The sequence below is a fragment of the Phoxinus phoxinus genome (genome assembly GCF_949152265.1).
Source record: "Phoxinus phoxinus genome assembly, chromosome: 7".
NCBI lineage: Eukaryota > Metazoa > Chordata > Actinopteri > Cypriniformes > Leuciscidae > Phoxinus > Phoxinus phoxinus.
Genome location: NC_136882.1, coordinates 3,160,352 through 3,179,455, shown reverse-complemented (window position 1 = coordinate 3,179,455; position 19,104 = coordinate 3,160,352). Strand labels below are relative to the sequence as shown.

The following is a 19,104-nucleotide window of genomic DNA, read 5'->3' as shown; positions in this document are numbered from 1 at the left end:
CTTAAAATCGGACGTGCGAGCCAAACTAGCGTTTGTTTGCCAAATGTTATAGTCGTGGACGAAGCAGCACAGAAAAGCAAGAAAGCAAAGGTTTTGTCGGAGGAAAGCAAAAAGAGGAAACGAGAAAGTGATCGCATTAAAGGCAGAACGAGGATCAACACTGGCGTGAGCTGAAGAAGGAGGAGGGGTGCCCGATGCCACCCGTCCCGGTTCTCCAGGGATTGTTCTCTTTTTTGAGCGACAGTCCCGGAAAATGTATATTATTTCCCGGGACACGAATTGTCCCGTTTTTTTTTTGTGAAAATGTACTTCTAAAGTAAAATTTCCTGGTTTCAAATTAAACCATTTCCGTCTACTGTTACTGTGTTTTCTTCATAGTTGTGTACAGTACATCCAATCCTGTGTCCGTAAACGGGTAAAAAAGCTCAACTTATCGCCTAGCAACTGCCTGTGCTGTCGGTCGGTCGCGCGCGCGTGCGCATCAACACAACTAAGATGATACAGTGTGAGTTTAGTTGCTAGCTAGCTTTTAAAAAACTGTCTATTTACATCTATTGTGTGAAATGGGGGGAGAGACGGACGAGGAGGATAACACAACAAAATCGGATGAGCCACCAGTGTCAAAGAAAATACTATTTACAACCTACTCAGACTCAGACCCCAAAAAATACTAATAATCTCAGTGTCCCGGTTTTTCACAAATCAAAGGTGGCAACCCTATGCCCGACCGATGCGGACTTTCAAATATCAAATGAAAGCCTATGTCTAAAGGGCGTGTACAAGTTTGGTAGGGGCTACATTCTTGCAAGTAAATATATAAGATGTACAAAATCATATTTTAGGATACCTAAATACCTTGTTTATTTGTCTTGCCTCAAGCTATAATACAAATCGATTTGTAAAATTTGCAGATTCATCTATAGTAGCTTCTTGATATTATAATATTGACGATATATGGTTATTATCTACCACTCAAACATTGCATTGAAGTATCATATAGATTCAGTAAAACGGTAACCAATAGACTAGGCTACTATAATGACGATGACTTGTAAACGTGAGCATCGCGATCATTTGTCGTTTGAAAAAAAATAAAACCCATGAAATTATATTCATATCATGACATGCTGAAATATATGCCACTGTACATGGATGAAGACATTTCACACGCGACGCAAGCAGAACACCTGCATGTGAACTCCTCCTACAGTGTTCTGGGCTATCATGGTTGTCAACAAATGCACGTGCATGTATGACAGAGTTTACGACAGTAGTAGAGGACAATACTGTTTCCCAACTCTAGGGGGACCCTGAGAGCTTAAAAGTTAAAAGTAACCTGGTGTTACTTTAAATACACGGGGACCAGTGATGCGCGGGTCAATGTATAAACAGCCCGCACCCGACCGACGTGTTCAACTAACCCGCCCGCAACTCGGACCGCAAAAAAAAAGAAAGAAAATATTGTACCTGACCCCCATTTTTTAAAAGTAGCTAGTAAATGCTCATCGTAGCGTCATTGGGCCGTAGACGGAGGAACTAGGAGCGCGGGCGCAGCATTTTTCTGAATGCTGTATGATAGTCTAGTGTTATGTAATAAAGGCTTGATCTATTCATTTATTTAGTTGCATTTTCTTAACAATTAAGATGCTGCATGTGTTTATCCAGTCTAATCGAAGTGTGCGTCTCTCCCCGGACTTTCCCAACAACCCCCCCCCCCCCCCCCCCCCTCTCAGCAAATACATAAACTGGCATTACTGAGCTACAGTATATGTGTTTAAAAGTAGCCTATTAAAATGGCACAATGGCATTGCTCAGTTCAACGTGTTGGGAAATCGGGCTTTTTTTCCGACGTCAGCTTTTATTCAAAAGTTATTAACGCGCTCAACATTCAAAAGGTAAATAAGGATTTCCCACTGTCATCTCTGCAGACTGAGCTCGTGCGTCATCCTCGCGCAGTTATTCAGACAATAAAGCGTAGGCCTATGTATTTCATAGAAAATTGTGTCTAGTACTATATAAATTACAAAGGTTTAATTGGCATCTTTATTTCAAACGACCCGACCGACCGCGACCCAAATATCATTAAAAATATTTTTGGATGATTCGTAACCGCAGGCACCCGCTCATTTTGGATCAACTGAAGGGGACTAATCAAGTTAATTGAGGAACTGGTGACATTAATATACATGTATGGGCAAAATGTAGGCCTAGACATTCCTGGTCCATCACCACATACATTTTAAGAGAGAGAGAAAAAAAGCAAAGTTTCCCTTGTCCAGCGAATCCAGACTTGCTCTCGATGTAAAAGACCAACAGCCTGGTGTTCTTGTTCACAATAATCCGTCATGAAATCATTTGGATTACAGGAATCATTACATTTTTTAATTAAAGACAAGGCTTGATTTTCACAGATGAACTCTGACACAGGTTTGTAGCCAACATTTGTCCTGACAACAACAACAAAAAAAGTGGCAAGGCATATTTTGCTGTTTGTGGCATCCAGGAGAACACGTCTCCTCAGGCCATGTCCACACGGACACGGGTATTTTTATAACCGGAGTTTTTCCTCCTGCGTTTTTGAAAAAAATGTCTGTCTACATGAAAACGCAAAAACACGCTATCAAGCGCCGTCAAGAGCATTCCACACCAGCAGGCGGCGGTATAACCCTAACCGTAAAGCCACGTTGGCCAATCATAAGCCGTCAGCGGCGCCGTCAAACACAGTGGATAACGGCGCACACTTTGACGTCGCAAGGCAAAAACTCCGGTTTTACTGTCTACACGACAACACTGCAACCGGCGTTTCTGAAAATCCTCACCCTGGCAGGGGTTTTCAAAAATGTTCCTGATCCTGCGTTTCTGTGTGGACGAACGGGCGACACATTAAGGCGACAAGGCCTTAATGTTTAAGAAGTCTCTGCTCTTCTTGTGACAGATGTACAAATAAAAATGGTGGACTCATTTTCTTCACTTTTCACACAATCACCATCTTAGGATAATTTGTTATTGTCTATGATTTGGAACGTTTCTGAAATAATGTGCAGTAGGGTCATTATCTTTCCACTTCTGCAGCTTTATTTCCAAATGAGTGAAGACCAGAGTACCTTCCTGCTGCTAAAGCCAAATGCACATGGGCCGTTTCTCAATATGCGTTCTTGTCTGTACTTGTGTTCTTGTGGACTTGTGAAACGTCATCAGTCGCTGCCCAAGTACTGTCCCAATTCAAAAGTTCACATCTAGCCAAGTCCAGTTCAAATCCCCGGATGTGTTCTTGATCCGCCCTTTTACCGAGGATGCATGTAGAGGTGACTTGTGCAGACTTGAGACAGACAGGTATCCCAGAATGCATCTCGTCCCACCAGCAAGCGTCAATGGCAGAGGAGAAAACCCGCGTAATATCAAAATACTACTGTTATCGTGTCACGAAATGTAATTCTAAGAGTGTTTCAGTCGAGAATGTAGTTGTTTAAAGCTCAAATCTGTGGTTTATTTATAAAGATAGCGCCTATTTAAAAAATGTATCTGACTTTTTCGGAGTTGTGAGATCCAGGCGATCACCAGGCGTTCAGCGCTCATTAACCCCGACTGGAACAACTTTTCCTCGGCTAGTGCTTCTGATGTTTGCCGCTGGCTCTGGTGTCTCTAGTCTAGTGGTTAAACATGAGATATAATTCGTCTTCTCTTGTGTATATCTAACGGGCGATCTTTGGTCTCATTAATCTATAATTTGTTCCATGGCAAATCGTTTTGGCTGAGGGCAAAGTGAAGTTTCATAATTTTATATATTTAGGCTATTTTAAGCTGACTTATGTTTGACTAAATTGTTTGCTTTATTTATTTTTATTTACTTATACTTTTATACTGGATATCAGATCATTAAAACGGACATTTAACAAAAAGAGTCAGGGTTGTGTAATTTTATTTTAGGCTATATATTTTAAAATATATATTAAATTTTTTATATTTATTTTATTATACATTCTCTTCACTGTACATGTATAATAAAATAAAATGACACAACCCCGTCTGTTTTTTAAATGTCAGTTTTAATGTTCAATAATGTTTAATATTTTTAAAATGAAAGCAAAAAGAAGCAGGGTTGCGTTTTATTTCGTGTTGTTATGCAGTGAATATAATCAATGTACACGTTGCCTGAACCACATTTGTGTGGCCATTTAATGTGTTTAAGATTTTTTTAAATGAAAAGAGGCAGAGTGTTGTTTTATACCATATTTCGTTTCATTGTTGCCTAAAATATACATAAAGAGATAACCGGAGTAGCCAGAGCGTGCTGAGTGACGCGATCAAGAACGCCGCTGTCCCATTTGCAGAATAACCGGACTTGCGTCCTCTCGTCCTCGGGAGTTCGTTCTCCTAAGTCGAACTTGGCAAGTCTGAACTACCAAGGACGCAAGTCCGAAGTTTGCGTACTTGGTATTGAGAAACGGCCATGGTGTTGAATGGTTTGGCTAGTTGGAAAGTAGCACTGATCATGTGACTTTGGGAAGCCGAGAGTTCAGTGTTCACAAACTGCCAAAGCACTTTTTAAAGGAAAGGCACATATGTAAATCCTAATGACACATACTCTTAAATTTCTTTCTTCTTAATATAATTTAAGTTAAAATTACTTACACAGTGATTTTTTTTGTACTGTGTATAAATGGTTTCTGTACCCATTTCTATGCACTTTTGTGATTTTAGACACAGCAGCGTGAACCTTTATTTTGGTCTGGTGATATGACGTCATAAATCTGCGCCGCGCTTCTCCGTCTGCTGTGATTCGGCTGAAGAAAGGTTTGTGTTTTCACACATTTAAAGCGTCAAATTAGATACAAGTACAACCCGTTCTCTGTCTATTTTATAGTGTTTATTAAACTAACAACTAAGCTGTTATTGTATGTACCATTGTAATGCTTTGTCCAACTAACATTAATGAGCGGTAGGTATTTGTTAAAGCGCGATCGTATAACATAAAAGTTGCGTCTCATTCGCTCCATATATCGTGAATTAGTTTATCATAAACACGAATGCGGTCTCTGACAAGTATTAACGTTAATGGGAGAAATTAATATTTTTTAAACAAACTCCGAGACAGTTGAACCGATTGTTTCTCATAATGATTCACTCTTTTGAAGCGCTTAACAACAACTGTAACGAGAACACACACAGAAATTAAAAAACAAACGTTATAAATTAACTAATTTGTACCACTAGTTTTCAGTTATTTTTGCCTAATCAGGCCATAACTATGATCAATCTGACTGACTCCCTTTCCAGTTCTCTGACTACAAACTACTAAAGTTTTTTTCATTCTCTACTAAACTTAATTATTCTCTTCTTAAACATGACTTTGTCCAAACACACAGGAAAACTCCTGGAGAAACATCTGAGATCCACGTGCCACTATTATAAAGATGGCGTTGATTAAACAGGAGAGTGAAGACATAAAGATTGCAGAAGTGTTCAGCATAAAACATGAAGAGGAACAAACAGGTTAGTTTCATTCTCAAAGCTGAACTCATTTATGTGTGGGATATTCTTCACACTAACGCCTGTTTCACACACCATCCGTTTGCAGTGTGTTGTGGTTCGTATGCAGAGCTCATTGTGCTTCACATTAGACATTTTTGCAGTGTGTACTGATCCGCACCATTAAATATAAACAGCGTAATTAGGAATGCACGATATATCGACCACTATACCGCTATCGGCCAATAAGTGTTCATTTTTAATCGTAATTGATCCATTAAGAAAATTTAAAGCTGATAATGTATTAATTCCTTCAACTTCAGATGTGCTCTATTCGCCATGGTGGTTTTGAATTGCTTGAAATATGATTGGAATCACTACGAAAAGTACAGTTAAGTGCAATTGACTGTTCGCAAAACCCCGCCCTCAAACGGTTCTCGTCCAATCCTAGCTCAGCAACTGTAACTAAGGAGAAGGACCTCCGTCAAACATTCCGATTTCAGCCAGATAGTGCAATGATGCGCCTATGGCAGTGAGGTCTGCACGGGCTTAAAACTTGCTGTATTTTATGATTGCTTGCAACTATTATTAAAAAAATAGGCTACATGTACAAACACCGTTTCACTGCGGCACTGCGACCCCTCATCAGTCAGCAAACAAGAGGAAAAAAAGAGAAAAAACACGGACTTACTAATTACGAAACTCTGATGTGGTTGAACAGGAACACAGTTACAAATTCCTCTGGAACTCAAACATTAAACTTCAAAACAAAGTTTGCGCAGTTGCACAACTATTCACACAAATATATCCTTCTCAGTCGGCTACGAGTAATGAATGAAGAGAACCGCATCGAGTGCTGATGGTTTCAGCGCGTCCTCTGATTGCAGTGTTGTGACTGAAATAGCGCGCACGTGAGCACATGCGCAAAACAGTTTTGTAAAATGATATATGATCAAATAAAAATGATTGATATATAATTTTACAAAACTGTTTTGTACATGTGCTCCCGTGCGCTATTCTGTCTATACTGTCTGTCGTGCCCTGGAGGATATGTCGCTGCATTACTCCAAAACCAGTCACTTAATGTATGGAGCTCAACCCAGCCATGGATATGGTTCTCAATTGTTTGACGGCCGTAGTAACAAAACTAAGGGGCGTGGCTTTTGCGAACGGTCAATTGTTGGATTTAGATTTATCGGGCATTATATTGGTTATCGGCTTTCGATTTTAAAGACCTATCGGTTAAAATAGGCATAATTAGGCAAGAAGATAACTGAAAGAAATATCCCAATGCTAAACAAATTAAGTCAACTCATTTGATTAATAGTTTATCTACCCAATATTTTAAAAAATTCAAATGCAGTGAATATACAGATATCGGTACTCCGTATCGACAGACTTTTACGATTTGGATCTGCCCGCAACGCCACAAACATGCAAGTAATCATGTTTATTCCAAGGCCTGATCTGTGGTCAGTGATTTAATTGTTCAAGTTAATTTTCTCTCAAAATCGTTCAAGATTTATGCATCAGTAAATCAAGCCAGTGACTAAGCGATCAACTTAACGTCGTTTCTCTTAGTAGGATGAAAATAATCTTATTTAAACTGTGATTAAATTATATACAGAAAGTGATCAAAGAACAATCCCTTTCCAATCGCCCAAGCTGTCAATCACACAGCGCGAGTTTATCTGGACACTTGCCAAAACTCATTATGGTATGACGCTGTTACACTGCACAACGAAGCTCTTACTGTATATACATCGTGTTTGCTTTAGTGAGAGTGCAGAAATTGCTTTGCGATGATGAGGAATAGATCTACATATATGATCAATACTTTTCACGATTCGTTAATCTCGATAGCTGTAATAGTAAAAACGTAGCAAAAGTTTGAGAGATTTCCACATGTAATGCTAGCTATTTCATATGCAAAGCTGTCAGCCAATCACAGCAGTTTACACTGAGGTCTCACACAGACACGCCCCTTAAAACCGAGCGTTCAAATCAGAGGCTAAAATCATGCTTGGAAAAATACCTTTTATTTCTAAATTATGTCAATTTTTTTTATGTAATAATTAGAGATGCACCGATTGATCGGCTGGTGACCGGAATTGGCCGAGTCTGACATATGCCGACTTTATGCCGGTCAAATGCACTCGGGCGCCGCATGATTAACATCGCGCAACATCAGCATCACACGTGCACAGGATGTAGGAAACCCAAGGGCGTAATGCATCAGCCTGAAAGCGTACCTTCCCCGGGAGCCGCCATTGGCTAGCAGACCCCCACCTGCTGTTAGCGTTCCACTGACTCCCATTAATTTTGGCGTCACTTTGACAGCGAATAACTTTACATCTGAGGCGTCCTAAGACTCCGTTTGTCCATTATTTATTTCTAAAGAAACACGACAATGTATAAAAGGCTCCATTACCTTGTATCTTACGTTATGGCCCCGTAGAAGCCGTTTTTGTTTTAAAAAAAAAAAAAAGCTAGTGATTGCATCATAAACACGCGACTCTCTGTCGCACAGTCGAGAGATTACCGTATAGACCGGCGGAGAAGCTCACAGGCAATCGGGGGATGTGGAGGCATAAAGTCTGATAAAGTCAAGGGAGAAGCCCATAGAGAGTGATAAAGTTGCTCCCGCTGCTGCTCATGGACAGCTAATGCCTCACGCTCTCCGTCTCTGAGAGATCCGGAAGGGAATGATTCAGATTTCTCTCGGCACAGCTACTAGAAGACTGACAGCTGTCAGACACACGTCACATCCACGTCACCAAGCTCAGTTTGAGTCTGCGCAGTTCGCCCAGCGATCAGGAAGTGATGCTTCAAACGGGCTTCACTTTTCTCCGTTGAAGTCTATGGGGTCGCTGTGTCCATTTCTTTTACTGTCTGTGAGGAAACCTCGTGAATTACGGCCACTTCACACCACAAGCGTGAGCGACGCGTATTTTTTTTCGGCATGCACGTTGATCAAGAGCAGGAGCGTCGTTTGAGCGGCAGTGAAGCACGGGTTTCGGCGCAGAGTCTATTTCTGCTGCGCTGCTTTAATGCTCAATTAAAGTGAAAGCACACTTTTGATGGACAAAATAAATATGATTTCACACAATAAGTGCCCAAAATGCACAGAATTTGCATGTCTAGTGTGTTTTAACAAGAACTGAAGTAGCCATGTCAAAAAAGTGTCAAAAAAGAAAATGAAGACTCAAAAATATTTTTAGAATATTTACCCATTTAAACTTGTTTTATATTATTCAGTTTGGGTAAAAGTATATGGTATTGTATAAAAAATATACATATAGAAAATATTTGTGTGCTGTAAAGTGGTTAGAAAAATTTAAATCGGTATCGGCAGGTCAAACTCAATGAAAAATCGGAATCGGCCTAGAAAATTGTAATCGGTGCATCTCTATTAAGAATGATACTAACATTATAAAATAATCCAGTTCATGACCCTTTAAAGGCCCACTGAACTGGAGAGGAGGTTGCTATGCTAAGATGTACAATATGTGTACAACAAACATTTTCGGAAAAAATAACATTACGCTGTCCAGAAATCAATTTCAATAGTACATTGGGCACGCGTTAGATTCTAGAGAGCATTTGATTGGACAGAAGATATGACGAGAAGCTGAAGTCTGTGGTGACGTCAGAAAAATCCCTGATCCATTTTAGCGGAAGTGAGGGACTAAGTTTTGAATGCTTATATCTTGTAAATTTTTCTCATTGGTTTAGAACACACCAGCTTATTCATAACCTTAAGAATCAAACTTACATTTTGATTTTAGGGGCAAGCTTTAACTTAACATTCACACCAACAGATGATGAAATTGCCACCTATTCATTTCCTTTTCTGTTTAAATATTTATATGATAAGTTCTGCGGGTCATACAACTCTTTGGTTTTCCACCTCAATGACTAGATGAGTGTCAAAAGTGACCGAACGCCTGAAATGTAACTTTTTTCCCCCAGGAAAAGCAATAGTATATTAGTAGAAATATATTATGTAATATTTTTTAATTTTGTGACAATGTTAAGGTTGTAATTAATATGTATTAATTGTGATAATTTCCCCCATTGAAAATATATATTTAATTTTTATGTTATTAACATATGTTATGTTATTTTTATTTTATGTTAAAATAGAAATTAATGCAATCTGGTGGGAGTGCAAATAGAAAAACATACAATGCCATGGTGTAACCACTAGATGACTGTATAGCTCTATATAAAGAGGCTTGCAAATGCTCTAGTTGTTTTTAGACATTATTACTTTCTTTTATTAGGTTGTGGATATATACGTTTAGACATTTCTCAAATACTACTTTTCAGGGCTGCACGATATCGGGAAAAAATTACATAGCGATATTTTTTACCCCAACGATATATATTGCGATATTGAGAGCCATAAATCCAGGCTAAAGTCAATAATTACCATTCCATGATATTAATAATTTCACTAATAAGCAAGCTTCATTACAAGGGACAAAGGTCACTTAATATTTTATTCAAAAATTAGAACATTTCTGCAAAGTAAACACAACAGCAGAACACATTTTTAAATAAAACAGCAGCTTTACACCAACCCCCCTGATTGGTTTACAACAATATAACTTAAAATAAATATATATTTTTTATAAAACAACTTAAAAACAAAAGATTGTGAACCAAAATACTTATAAGTTAACCTTTCTTAGCAAAAGTGCCAAAGTAAAACAGTGTTGGTCATCATCATAATCATGGCTAAACAAAATTAAATAAAACTTCTATCTAACTTCTAAGAATACTGAGTATTCTTTAGCATGATCATGATCATGCATGCTTATGTATGCTTTGCTTACTCAAGGTTTTTAGCTAAGAACACAAGTCTATCAACCTTTGCAGGCTTGAGACAGGTTCGTTGGCAAGTGACGATGTTGCCACTAGTACTGAAAAGTCTCTCCGACGGCGAGCTTGTTGCAGGAATACACAGGTATTTGCGGGCAAGTCTGGCGAGACAAGGAAAGCTTAGTTTGTGTACTTTCCACCATGCAAGTGGATCCTCCTCTTTGTCTATTGGAGGTGTTAGCAGGTAGGTGTTTAACTCTGCTTCCAAAGCATCCTTTAGGGTCAGAGAGGAATCACCATTTGGTGCAGTTTCACTCTTGGCGCTTTTCCACATCATGGTACGGTACGGCTCGGTTCGGTACGGCTCACTTATGGCGCATTTCCACAGCATGGTACGGTACGGCACGGCTCGCTTTAAATGGTACCACCTCTGTTGAGGTTCCAAGCGTACCGTACCGATACTAAATGTGACGTGAAAACACTGCAGATCACTGATTGGTCAGACAGAATCGTCACTTCAGCGTCATTGTATTTGCGACACGAGACACTAAACCCGCTAGATTTAAATAGCCAGACAACAGCCAACGCGGTAGCACCTGTTTTTAGAGTATTTACTTGACAAAAGAAGTAAAAAAAAATCAAACAAGAAATGGCTGAATCGTGGTCAGTGGACGAGGTGCAGACGTTCCTCTCGTTGGTTGGCGAGGAGCGGATCCAGCGAGAGCTGCGGATGGGGCAATACGGATTGAAAAAGTGTTCCAAGAAGAAGCACAGCTCTTAGCCGCACACGGCTACCACCGGACCTACAAACAGTGTAGGGACAAATTAAAAAAACTAAAAAGTGACTACCGAGCCAGTAGAGGCGGCAACTATTAACGATCAGTCCCACCCACTTTGAAGCGGTACTAACTGCAGTGGAAAAGCAACCGAGCTAAAGTGAACCGAGCCGTACCGAGTCGAGTCGTACCATGCAGTGGAAAAGCACCATCTGTTTAAAGAAGCTTCCCAATGACTTCTTTGCTTTCTTTGCCTGGGGTGCACGGTGCACTGGTAACGTTGGGCTCCACGTCAGTGCGGCAGCTTGATTTCTCCTGGCATTCCAGCATCAGTAGCTGCGTTTACATGGCTCAATCCGAATGAAATCAATCCGATTAAAGATTTCGAACAAGGTGTTTACATGGACGACAAAATAAAGTAATCGGGTAGATGTGCGCCGCCGTTCCACGATGCGCATAACAGCCACCCTCTTACCATTGCTGCTTTTTTTTTTTTTTTTTAATCAGATTTAACATTTACGTACTCCAGCTGCTAATTAGGAGACGACGAGCGCGATATAGATATATTTGCTTTACTTATTATTTATTAAATCCAGGCAATTGGTTGATGAAACATTGATTAAAATTAAGATACAATTAATACAAAACGAAATTCACTTTAAAGAAAGGCTTTGTGCTTTCTGATTGAGGTCTGTGAATGTTTTAAAGCATATTTTAGTGCCGATTTCAGGGCAGTCACGTCCGTAACCGAGAACTGTCACGTCCGTAACATCGTTTTTTCCTCAAATGCGAACACGAAAAATAAAATAAAATGAATATTTTTTGTTCTGTGGAGCTCGTTTTATTTTTTTCTCACGTTTATATTAATTTCTGCTTAAATACTGAGTGCATGGAGGAATATAGCCTATTCCGAGCACAAATCTTGCCGCAAAGCACCGGCAAAAGCAGACTAATGATAATATGTCTGAAAAAATAATGAGGCATTTTTATTGTTTATTAATAAAATATATATTTCTAAATCAGTGTCGGCTCCAAACATATCTATATACATCTCCGCTGTAAAGTGGATGCGCCTTTAGAGATAAATGCACCTTTCATACGGATTACAGCCTAATCAGCTGGTATTTGCTTTCGATTCACATTTTTTAGTTTAAAAGTGGACATTTCGAGCTTTATATAGAAATATTCATCATATTTTTGAGGCTATAGCCTACACTGTAGCCTATTTCAGTTCATTATTGAGACGCGCTCCAGTTCACGCATGGAGATAATTATAGCGCGCCCTATTTGTTTTATTTTATTTTACAAAAGCACAACGTTTTCTTGTTATTTTCGTTTAGTTTCCTGTGAGTTTACCCAAATAAAAGTACTTGCGACTGATGCATTATTCCTTTCTATATGACCAGAAAAGATTGAGTATTTAAAGTTGTTTCCACTGTTGATAGGAAAATGCAAGTGTTTAAAGAAAAAAATTATGCGTCTCTGTCCCCAGCACATTTCAAACCAAACTGACGCCCATGGGTGAGAGCACCAATACCATTGACAATGCGAGTCGCAATCGTACTGTATAAACTCGGTAGCTGTCATTGCACATGCGCATTCCTTTCAGATTTGGTTTTCAGTCCGATTAAGTGTTTACATGTTCTCTTGATCGGATTACAAAAGGAATAAACCACCCCTTTCAATCCGATCGAAATTTCAATCGGATCGAGCTCAATTGGATCAATTAAGGTGTTTACATGAAGGTTTTTCAATCCGATTGAGCCTTCAATCCGATTATAAGGGTCCATGTAAACGCAGCTTGTGATGCCACTCTGGCCTTAACTTGGGTCTTCTTGTCTGCACTGATGAAGTCCATCTTGAACCGGGGGTCCAAAAAAGATGCCATATCTAGCAGCTTCTGAGTATCATCATCTTCGTATTTCTCGTTGAGCATCTTCTTTATGTTCTTGGTCAGATCTGTGTCTTCCTCTCGCATTTCCAGTAGTGAAGTGTTGAAGTGTTGAAGAACTGGCTTTACAAAGGAGACACTGACGTATTCATCCCCTGAAAGTGCATCAGTGAAATCCAGCATTGGTCCCAGTGACTTGCTTACAGATTCTAGGACATCTATATCTTGCCAGGTTGGAAGTAGATGCCGCATCTTCTTGTCTGCAGACAGGACCTGAGTTAAAGCCTGCTGCTGCTCTAATATCCTGCGGATCATCATCTGTCTGGAACCCCATCTTGTTTGGCATTCTGAGATGAGACAATGTGATGCTAGATTGAGTTCCTTCTGGACTTTTGCCAGGGCATCGCTGGCCTTCCAGCTGTGAGAGAAGTGGCTCACCAGCTTCTTGCAGACTCCTACAGCACGATCAATGCGGCCATCCCTTTTAACTGCATTTTCTAAGCGGAGAAAACAAAACAAAAAACATTGCAAACTTTAATTATTGAAGCACACTGTTTTATTTTAAACAATAAATGAAGAGCTCTTTTCCCAAAACGCGATAAACGATAATAATAATTTCCTTGTTTAAAATGTACTGCAAGATGCAGTTTCTTTCCAAACCCCAATAAGCGCAGAACCTATTTTTAGCCTAAACTCGATAAATCCTCTCGACTAATCAGAATTCGGTGAACGTTCTACGCAATCCTTCTACGTAACATTTTAACACATTTTAGAGACATTTAAATTTTTTATTAATAAACAAGTGTTTTCTGTGTGGGCTGCTGACTCGCGATCTTCGCAGTAGTGAACGCGCCAGAGAGAAATGCACATTTCATACGAATTACATAGTTTTATTTTGTTTTTAATGGTTCTATTTAAAAGCAGAGATTTATGTAGATAATCGATATATTTCTATTTTTTTTTAGGTGTGTGAGGCGAGTAGGCTAGGCTACCTTATACGCTGAGTTTCGGTTCATGGATGATAGTTTAAGTTCCAGTTCAGACGCTGTCGTGATTATCAATTGTCTGCTTTTTATTTATTAAAAGGAAATTGGATAACGAAACACTGATTGAAATTAAGATACAATTAATACAAAATGAAATTCGCTTTAAAGAAAGGCTTTGTGCTTTTGAGGTCTCTGAAAGCGGCACTTGCTTTAAATCTTTCACAGAGCGCTCGCGTCCGTAATGGAGAACTGACACGTAACATTGTTTTTTCCTCATAAATGCGAACACGAAAAATAAAAGACTTTTAAAAAAAGACGACCATCAATTTTTGGAACAAATGATGTATTTATAGCGTTTTGAAAAGAAAAACAACAATATAACGTAGTTTTTTGATTTAATAATCATTATTCAACATGTTCAGACTGAGCAAAAAACACACATTTTAACAGGATAAATTGAATATTCACAATGTAATTTTCCTGAAAACTATTGAAATGGATTTATCGCGTTTTGGAAAAGAGCTCCTCAAATGTGCTCATAAAACTATTTTTTGCCACTGATTCAATAATAAGTTAATTATTATTATTATTATTAATAATTATTAAGTTAATAATTCATTAATTAACCTTAATAAATTAAATGTTTTGTGTCTGTATTTTTCTTACGTTTTAAAGCTCAACACACATGCAACACATTCATTTTACAAGTTTTGTCAGGTTCAGGACAGGTTATTAAGTAAAACAGCTGAGTAAAAATGTATATTTATTTAGGATAAAGATGGTTATTACTCACCAACTGCAAGATGCAGTCTGTGGCCGAAGCACTGTAGCCTGGTCCACTTGTTCAGATCGGCAGCTTTTACCATGTTCGCTGCATTATCTGTTATATAGACTTGACGTGTCTCATCTAAGCCCCAAGCGGTCACCGCTTCTCTCAGGGCCTCTGCAATATTCTCGGCTGTATGACTTTCCGGGAAAAATGCCGTCTGCAAACAGCGACTTTTTAGCTCGAAGTCCTCTGTGATGAAATGGACCGTCAGACTTATGTAGGGCTCCGTTGTCCTGCTGGACCACAAGTCTGTTGTAGTTGCATAGTATTCCACGTGCGACAGTTCTGCTTTAATCTTAGATTTGCATGTTTCATACAGCTCTTTTATCGCAACTTGGGAAAAATATGTGCAGGATGGTATAACATACCGCCTGTCAAGCGTTTGGATCATTTTCTTAAATCCCTCTTTGGCGACGGTATTTAATGGCAACATATCTTTAGCGATATGAAACGTTATTGCGTCTGTTATATCTTTCTGTCGTTGAGAGCCTTTCTGGTAAGGTGTCACACTGGCAAAGGCATCACAAATATTTGTTTGTTTTGGTTGACATCCAGATTTGACTTTGTATTCGTCATAAAGAGCTTTAAGTGATCAGACAAATTGGTGGTGTTTCCTTGTTTTGTGGCCACAACTTTACGACACTCCATGCAAAGTACCTCTTTTTGGTTAACATCCTCCTTTTTGTAGGCGAAATAATCCCAAATAGATGATTTCGACTTTCTTTTTGGTACGAATAAATAATTTTTTTGCGGCGGATCCTCTTCGTCGCGCATTTTTAGCAGTGAATGTTGGCTGTGAGCGGTGAGCAGCGGCACAGCGAACCAATCACTGTGCAGGCACGCGGAACGTGCATGTCACCCCAGCAACAAGCCATACAACAAACTAGTGTTTACTGTGTGTGCTACCCTGGTGCTACTACCCTTCACATCGCACGTTCCGGCGATGTGACTATCGCTCACTCGCACATCGCGATGTCGATGTTAAAACAGAATATCTTTCAGCCCTACTACTTTTGTACATTGTATTTATAATTAATATTAGGATAGACTAGAGATATTATCATTACCTATTATTACATGGCTTGGTTAAATTCTAATTTAGAATGCAGTCTGTTAGTTATTTCTTGATAACACACCACTGCTAAGTATAACAGAGGGTTGCGATGGACACAGTGTTCTTCAACGGAAGCAATACAATCGTTTTAAATCAATAATCTCCTTTTTAAATCAATATTTTGTCAATTATTGATTTATTTGGTAGGTAGCCAAATTCAGAGTCATTGTTATTTGAAGTCTCTCGCGCACTATTGCTCGCACGCAGACACGCTCGGTCTCACGCACTATTGCTCGCGCGCAGACCCACTCAGTCTCTCTTGCCCAGTTCGCTTCGCTTTTGTCCAGTCCGGCAAAACATTCTAGTTTCTACATCTGGAAACTAAGCTGCGCGGTGCAGGGAACAACTCTGATTATTGGCTCATGGAGTCAGCGCTAGATTGGCTAATATGGAGCGTTCTTTGAACGGAATGACGCATTTTAAATATCGCACGATCACGCGAATTTGATCGTGGGAAACCATTCGTGATTAAAATTCAATTAATTGTGCAGCCCTAATTACAATCATCACTGCGCATTTTCGGAGCCATAACGAGAAACAACTTTAAATAAAACTTAGGTCTACTATTAAAAAAAATATGCGAACTAAATGGCACTGCTGCATTATCAATATCATCAATGATTTTGAAAAAGAAATAGCCTGTCTCAAAAGAATATGACCACTTAAATAACCTATAGTCAATGTTGGTTATTGCAGTTAAGCTGAAACTGAAGAGTGAATAAACTTTGATTGCTAAACTGCAGTGCTTTCATAGCTGGTGTATATCCTCAACCAAAAGCGTCCTATATGAGATTAATCAGATATAGACAACATAAAAGTAATCTTACAACTTACATCTGCGCACGTTTACTTGACCGTGTTGATGTTCTCATTATAATGTATAATGTATGACCGAACGGCGCTGCACATCTTGCACTAACTGTATTTCATGGTCTCAAAATGCCACAATAACCAATCAGAAAAAACAGACAGTTTTTAAAGTCAGGGCAATCATCATTTTCATGATCGTCATCACTGTCATGTCCGAGTACTTGAGCCCATCCCTAATTTATATGCCGTTTAATGATGATGATCGTGTTATTATAGGCATCTGCTTGCATATATTGCTGTTTCCTAAGAGTTAATACACTGATAATTTGGAGAGGTTTGCAGTTTCTTTAGGTTATGAGGAATTATATCATTGGCAGAGAAAAAGTAATAAAACCTAAAAAGCAAAGGATCTAGTACTGAGCCCTGTGGCACTCCATACTTCGGTTTAATGAGGTGTCTTCATTCAGATAAAGTGGTAGTATTCTGATAGATTATTAAGACATAAACCATACTAATGCTTGTCTTAGTGCATATCATCACCTATTGAGCTATTGTGAATTCAGAATTAAGATCAATGATGTAGAAAATGTTAGTTTTGAGATGTGAACATTATATAAAATAAAAATTGGTTTGTTGTAATAATGCTTTATAATTCTAAATTGCATACGTTTATAATATTGTGTTTTGCATATTCTGTGCTGTCGTGCCCACTGGAGCCTCATCAAAAGGGTACGACTACTTCTGATGCTGAGAGACGTGTGAATGTGTCCTTATATTCCCTGAAAGTTAGTTTTTGGAACCGTTTTTGCGTGTAGGATCTAGCATACACATTGGTTTTGATGCTTTACATATCTAAAAGTTTTGATGTCTGTTGCTTTGTGCCATTAAACTGGTGTTATTTGTCTTTTTCACCTTAGACCTGAAGCCACTGAAAGAAGAGAGTCAAGAACTGAATGAAACAGAAGAAAAATACCAGATTAAGAAACATCATGATTTCACATCTGAAGAAGAACCTTTCAGTTGCTCACAGACTGAAAAGACTTTATCACGAAAAAAAGCTCAAAAGACTAAAGGTCATTTCACATGCCAACAGTGCGGAAAGACTTTCAATCAAAACAGAAACCTTAAAGTCCACATGAGAGTTCACACTGGAGAAAAGCCATTCACTTGCCAACAGTGTGGAAAGAGTTTCACTCAAAAACCAAGTCTTAATGCCCACATGAGAGTTCACACTGGAGAAAACCCTTTCATCTGCCAACAATGTGGTAAAAGGTTCAACCGAAAAGGAAACCTGACCGTCCACATGAGAGTTCACACTGGAGAGAGTCCATTCAACTGCAAACAGTGCGGAAAAAGTTTCACTCAAAAAGGAAGCCTTAAAGTCCACATGAGAATTCACTCTGGAGAGAAGCCTTTCACCTGCCAACAGTGTGGATATGGTTTTATTAGAATAGCAAGCCTTAAAAGCCATATGAAAATTCACACTGGAGAGAAGCCTTTCACCTGCCCTCAGTGTGAAAAGAGTTTTAAACACAAATCAACCCTTAATGCCCACATGAGAATTCACACTGGAGAGAAGCCGTTCATATGTGGTCAGTGCGGAAAGAGTTTCAGATTTTCTGTAACCCTTAATCACCACATGAAGATACACTCAAGAGAGAACTGTTTTATATGTCATCATTGTGGAAAAAGTTTCCCAGACAGGACACATCTTAAGAATCATGTAAAAACTCACATTGGAGAGAAGCCTCACATGTGCCTTCATTGTGGAAAGACTTGCAAAAACAAAGCAAATATTGAGGTTCACATGAGAGTTCACACTGGAGAGAAACCCTTCACATGCCCTCAGTGTGGAAAGAGTTTCGCAACTAAAGGAAACCTTGAGATTCATATTAGGCTTCACACTGGTGCGAAGCCTTACAAGTGTCTTCAGTGTGAAAAGAGTTTCACATATCATAGAGACCTGAAATATCATTCACAAACTCATTCTGGAAAGATATTACAAGGTTCTCAGAGTGGTAAGAATTTAATCAAAGAGAGCAATTTCAAATCCTCTGGAGGAAAGCCATTTAATTATGATCAGAGTAATGAAAAAATGATGTTATCACACTTACAGATACACATGAAAAGTCATGCAAATGTGAGACCATATTCTTGTTCTCTTTGTAAAAAGATTTTTAAATGGCCCAGCAATTTAAAATGGCACCAGAAAATCTGTGTGAAATCAAAGATCCTTTCACACCGCAGTTGAATGTGGCCAAAATTATATAGATGTATATGTTTAGGCTTACCTTTTAAATGTGGTTCATGTCAGATCTTCATCTGAACAGGTGACATTCCTACAAGACTCCATGTTCATCACAAGTGATTTATCCTTGTTCAGTTATTTTAGTTGCAGCATC

At 38.9% G+C, this 19,104-nt stretch overlaps 1 protein-coding gene across 1 annotated transcript; it reads left to right on the top strand.

The window, feature by feature from the left end:
- Positions 1-4,721: 4,721 nt before the first annotated feature.
- LOC307002370 (uncharacterized protein) lies at positions 4,722-19,085 on the top strand. The gene is made up of 3 exons (XM_079619946.1): positions 4,722-4,794; positions 5,367-5,493; positions 17,620-19,085. Exons 2-3 carry the CDS (start codon positions 5,415-5,417, stop codon positions 18,951-18,953), a joined length of 1,413 nt encoding a protein of 470 aa, XP_079476072.1. The 5' UTR covers positions 4,722-4,794; positions 5,367-5,414; the 3' UTR covers positions 18,954-19,085.
- Positions 19,086-19,104: the final 19 nt, after the last annotated feature.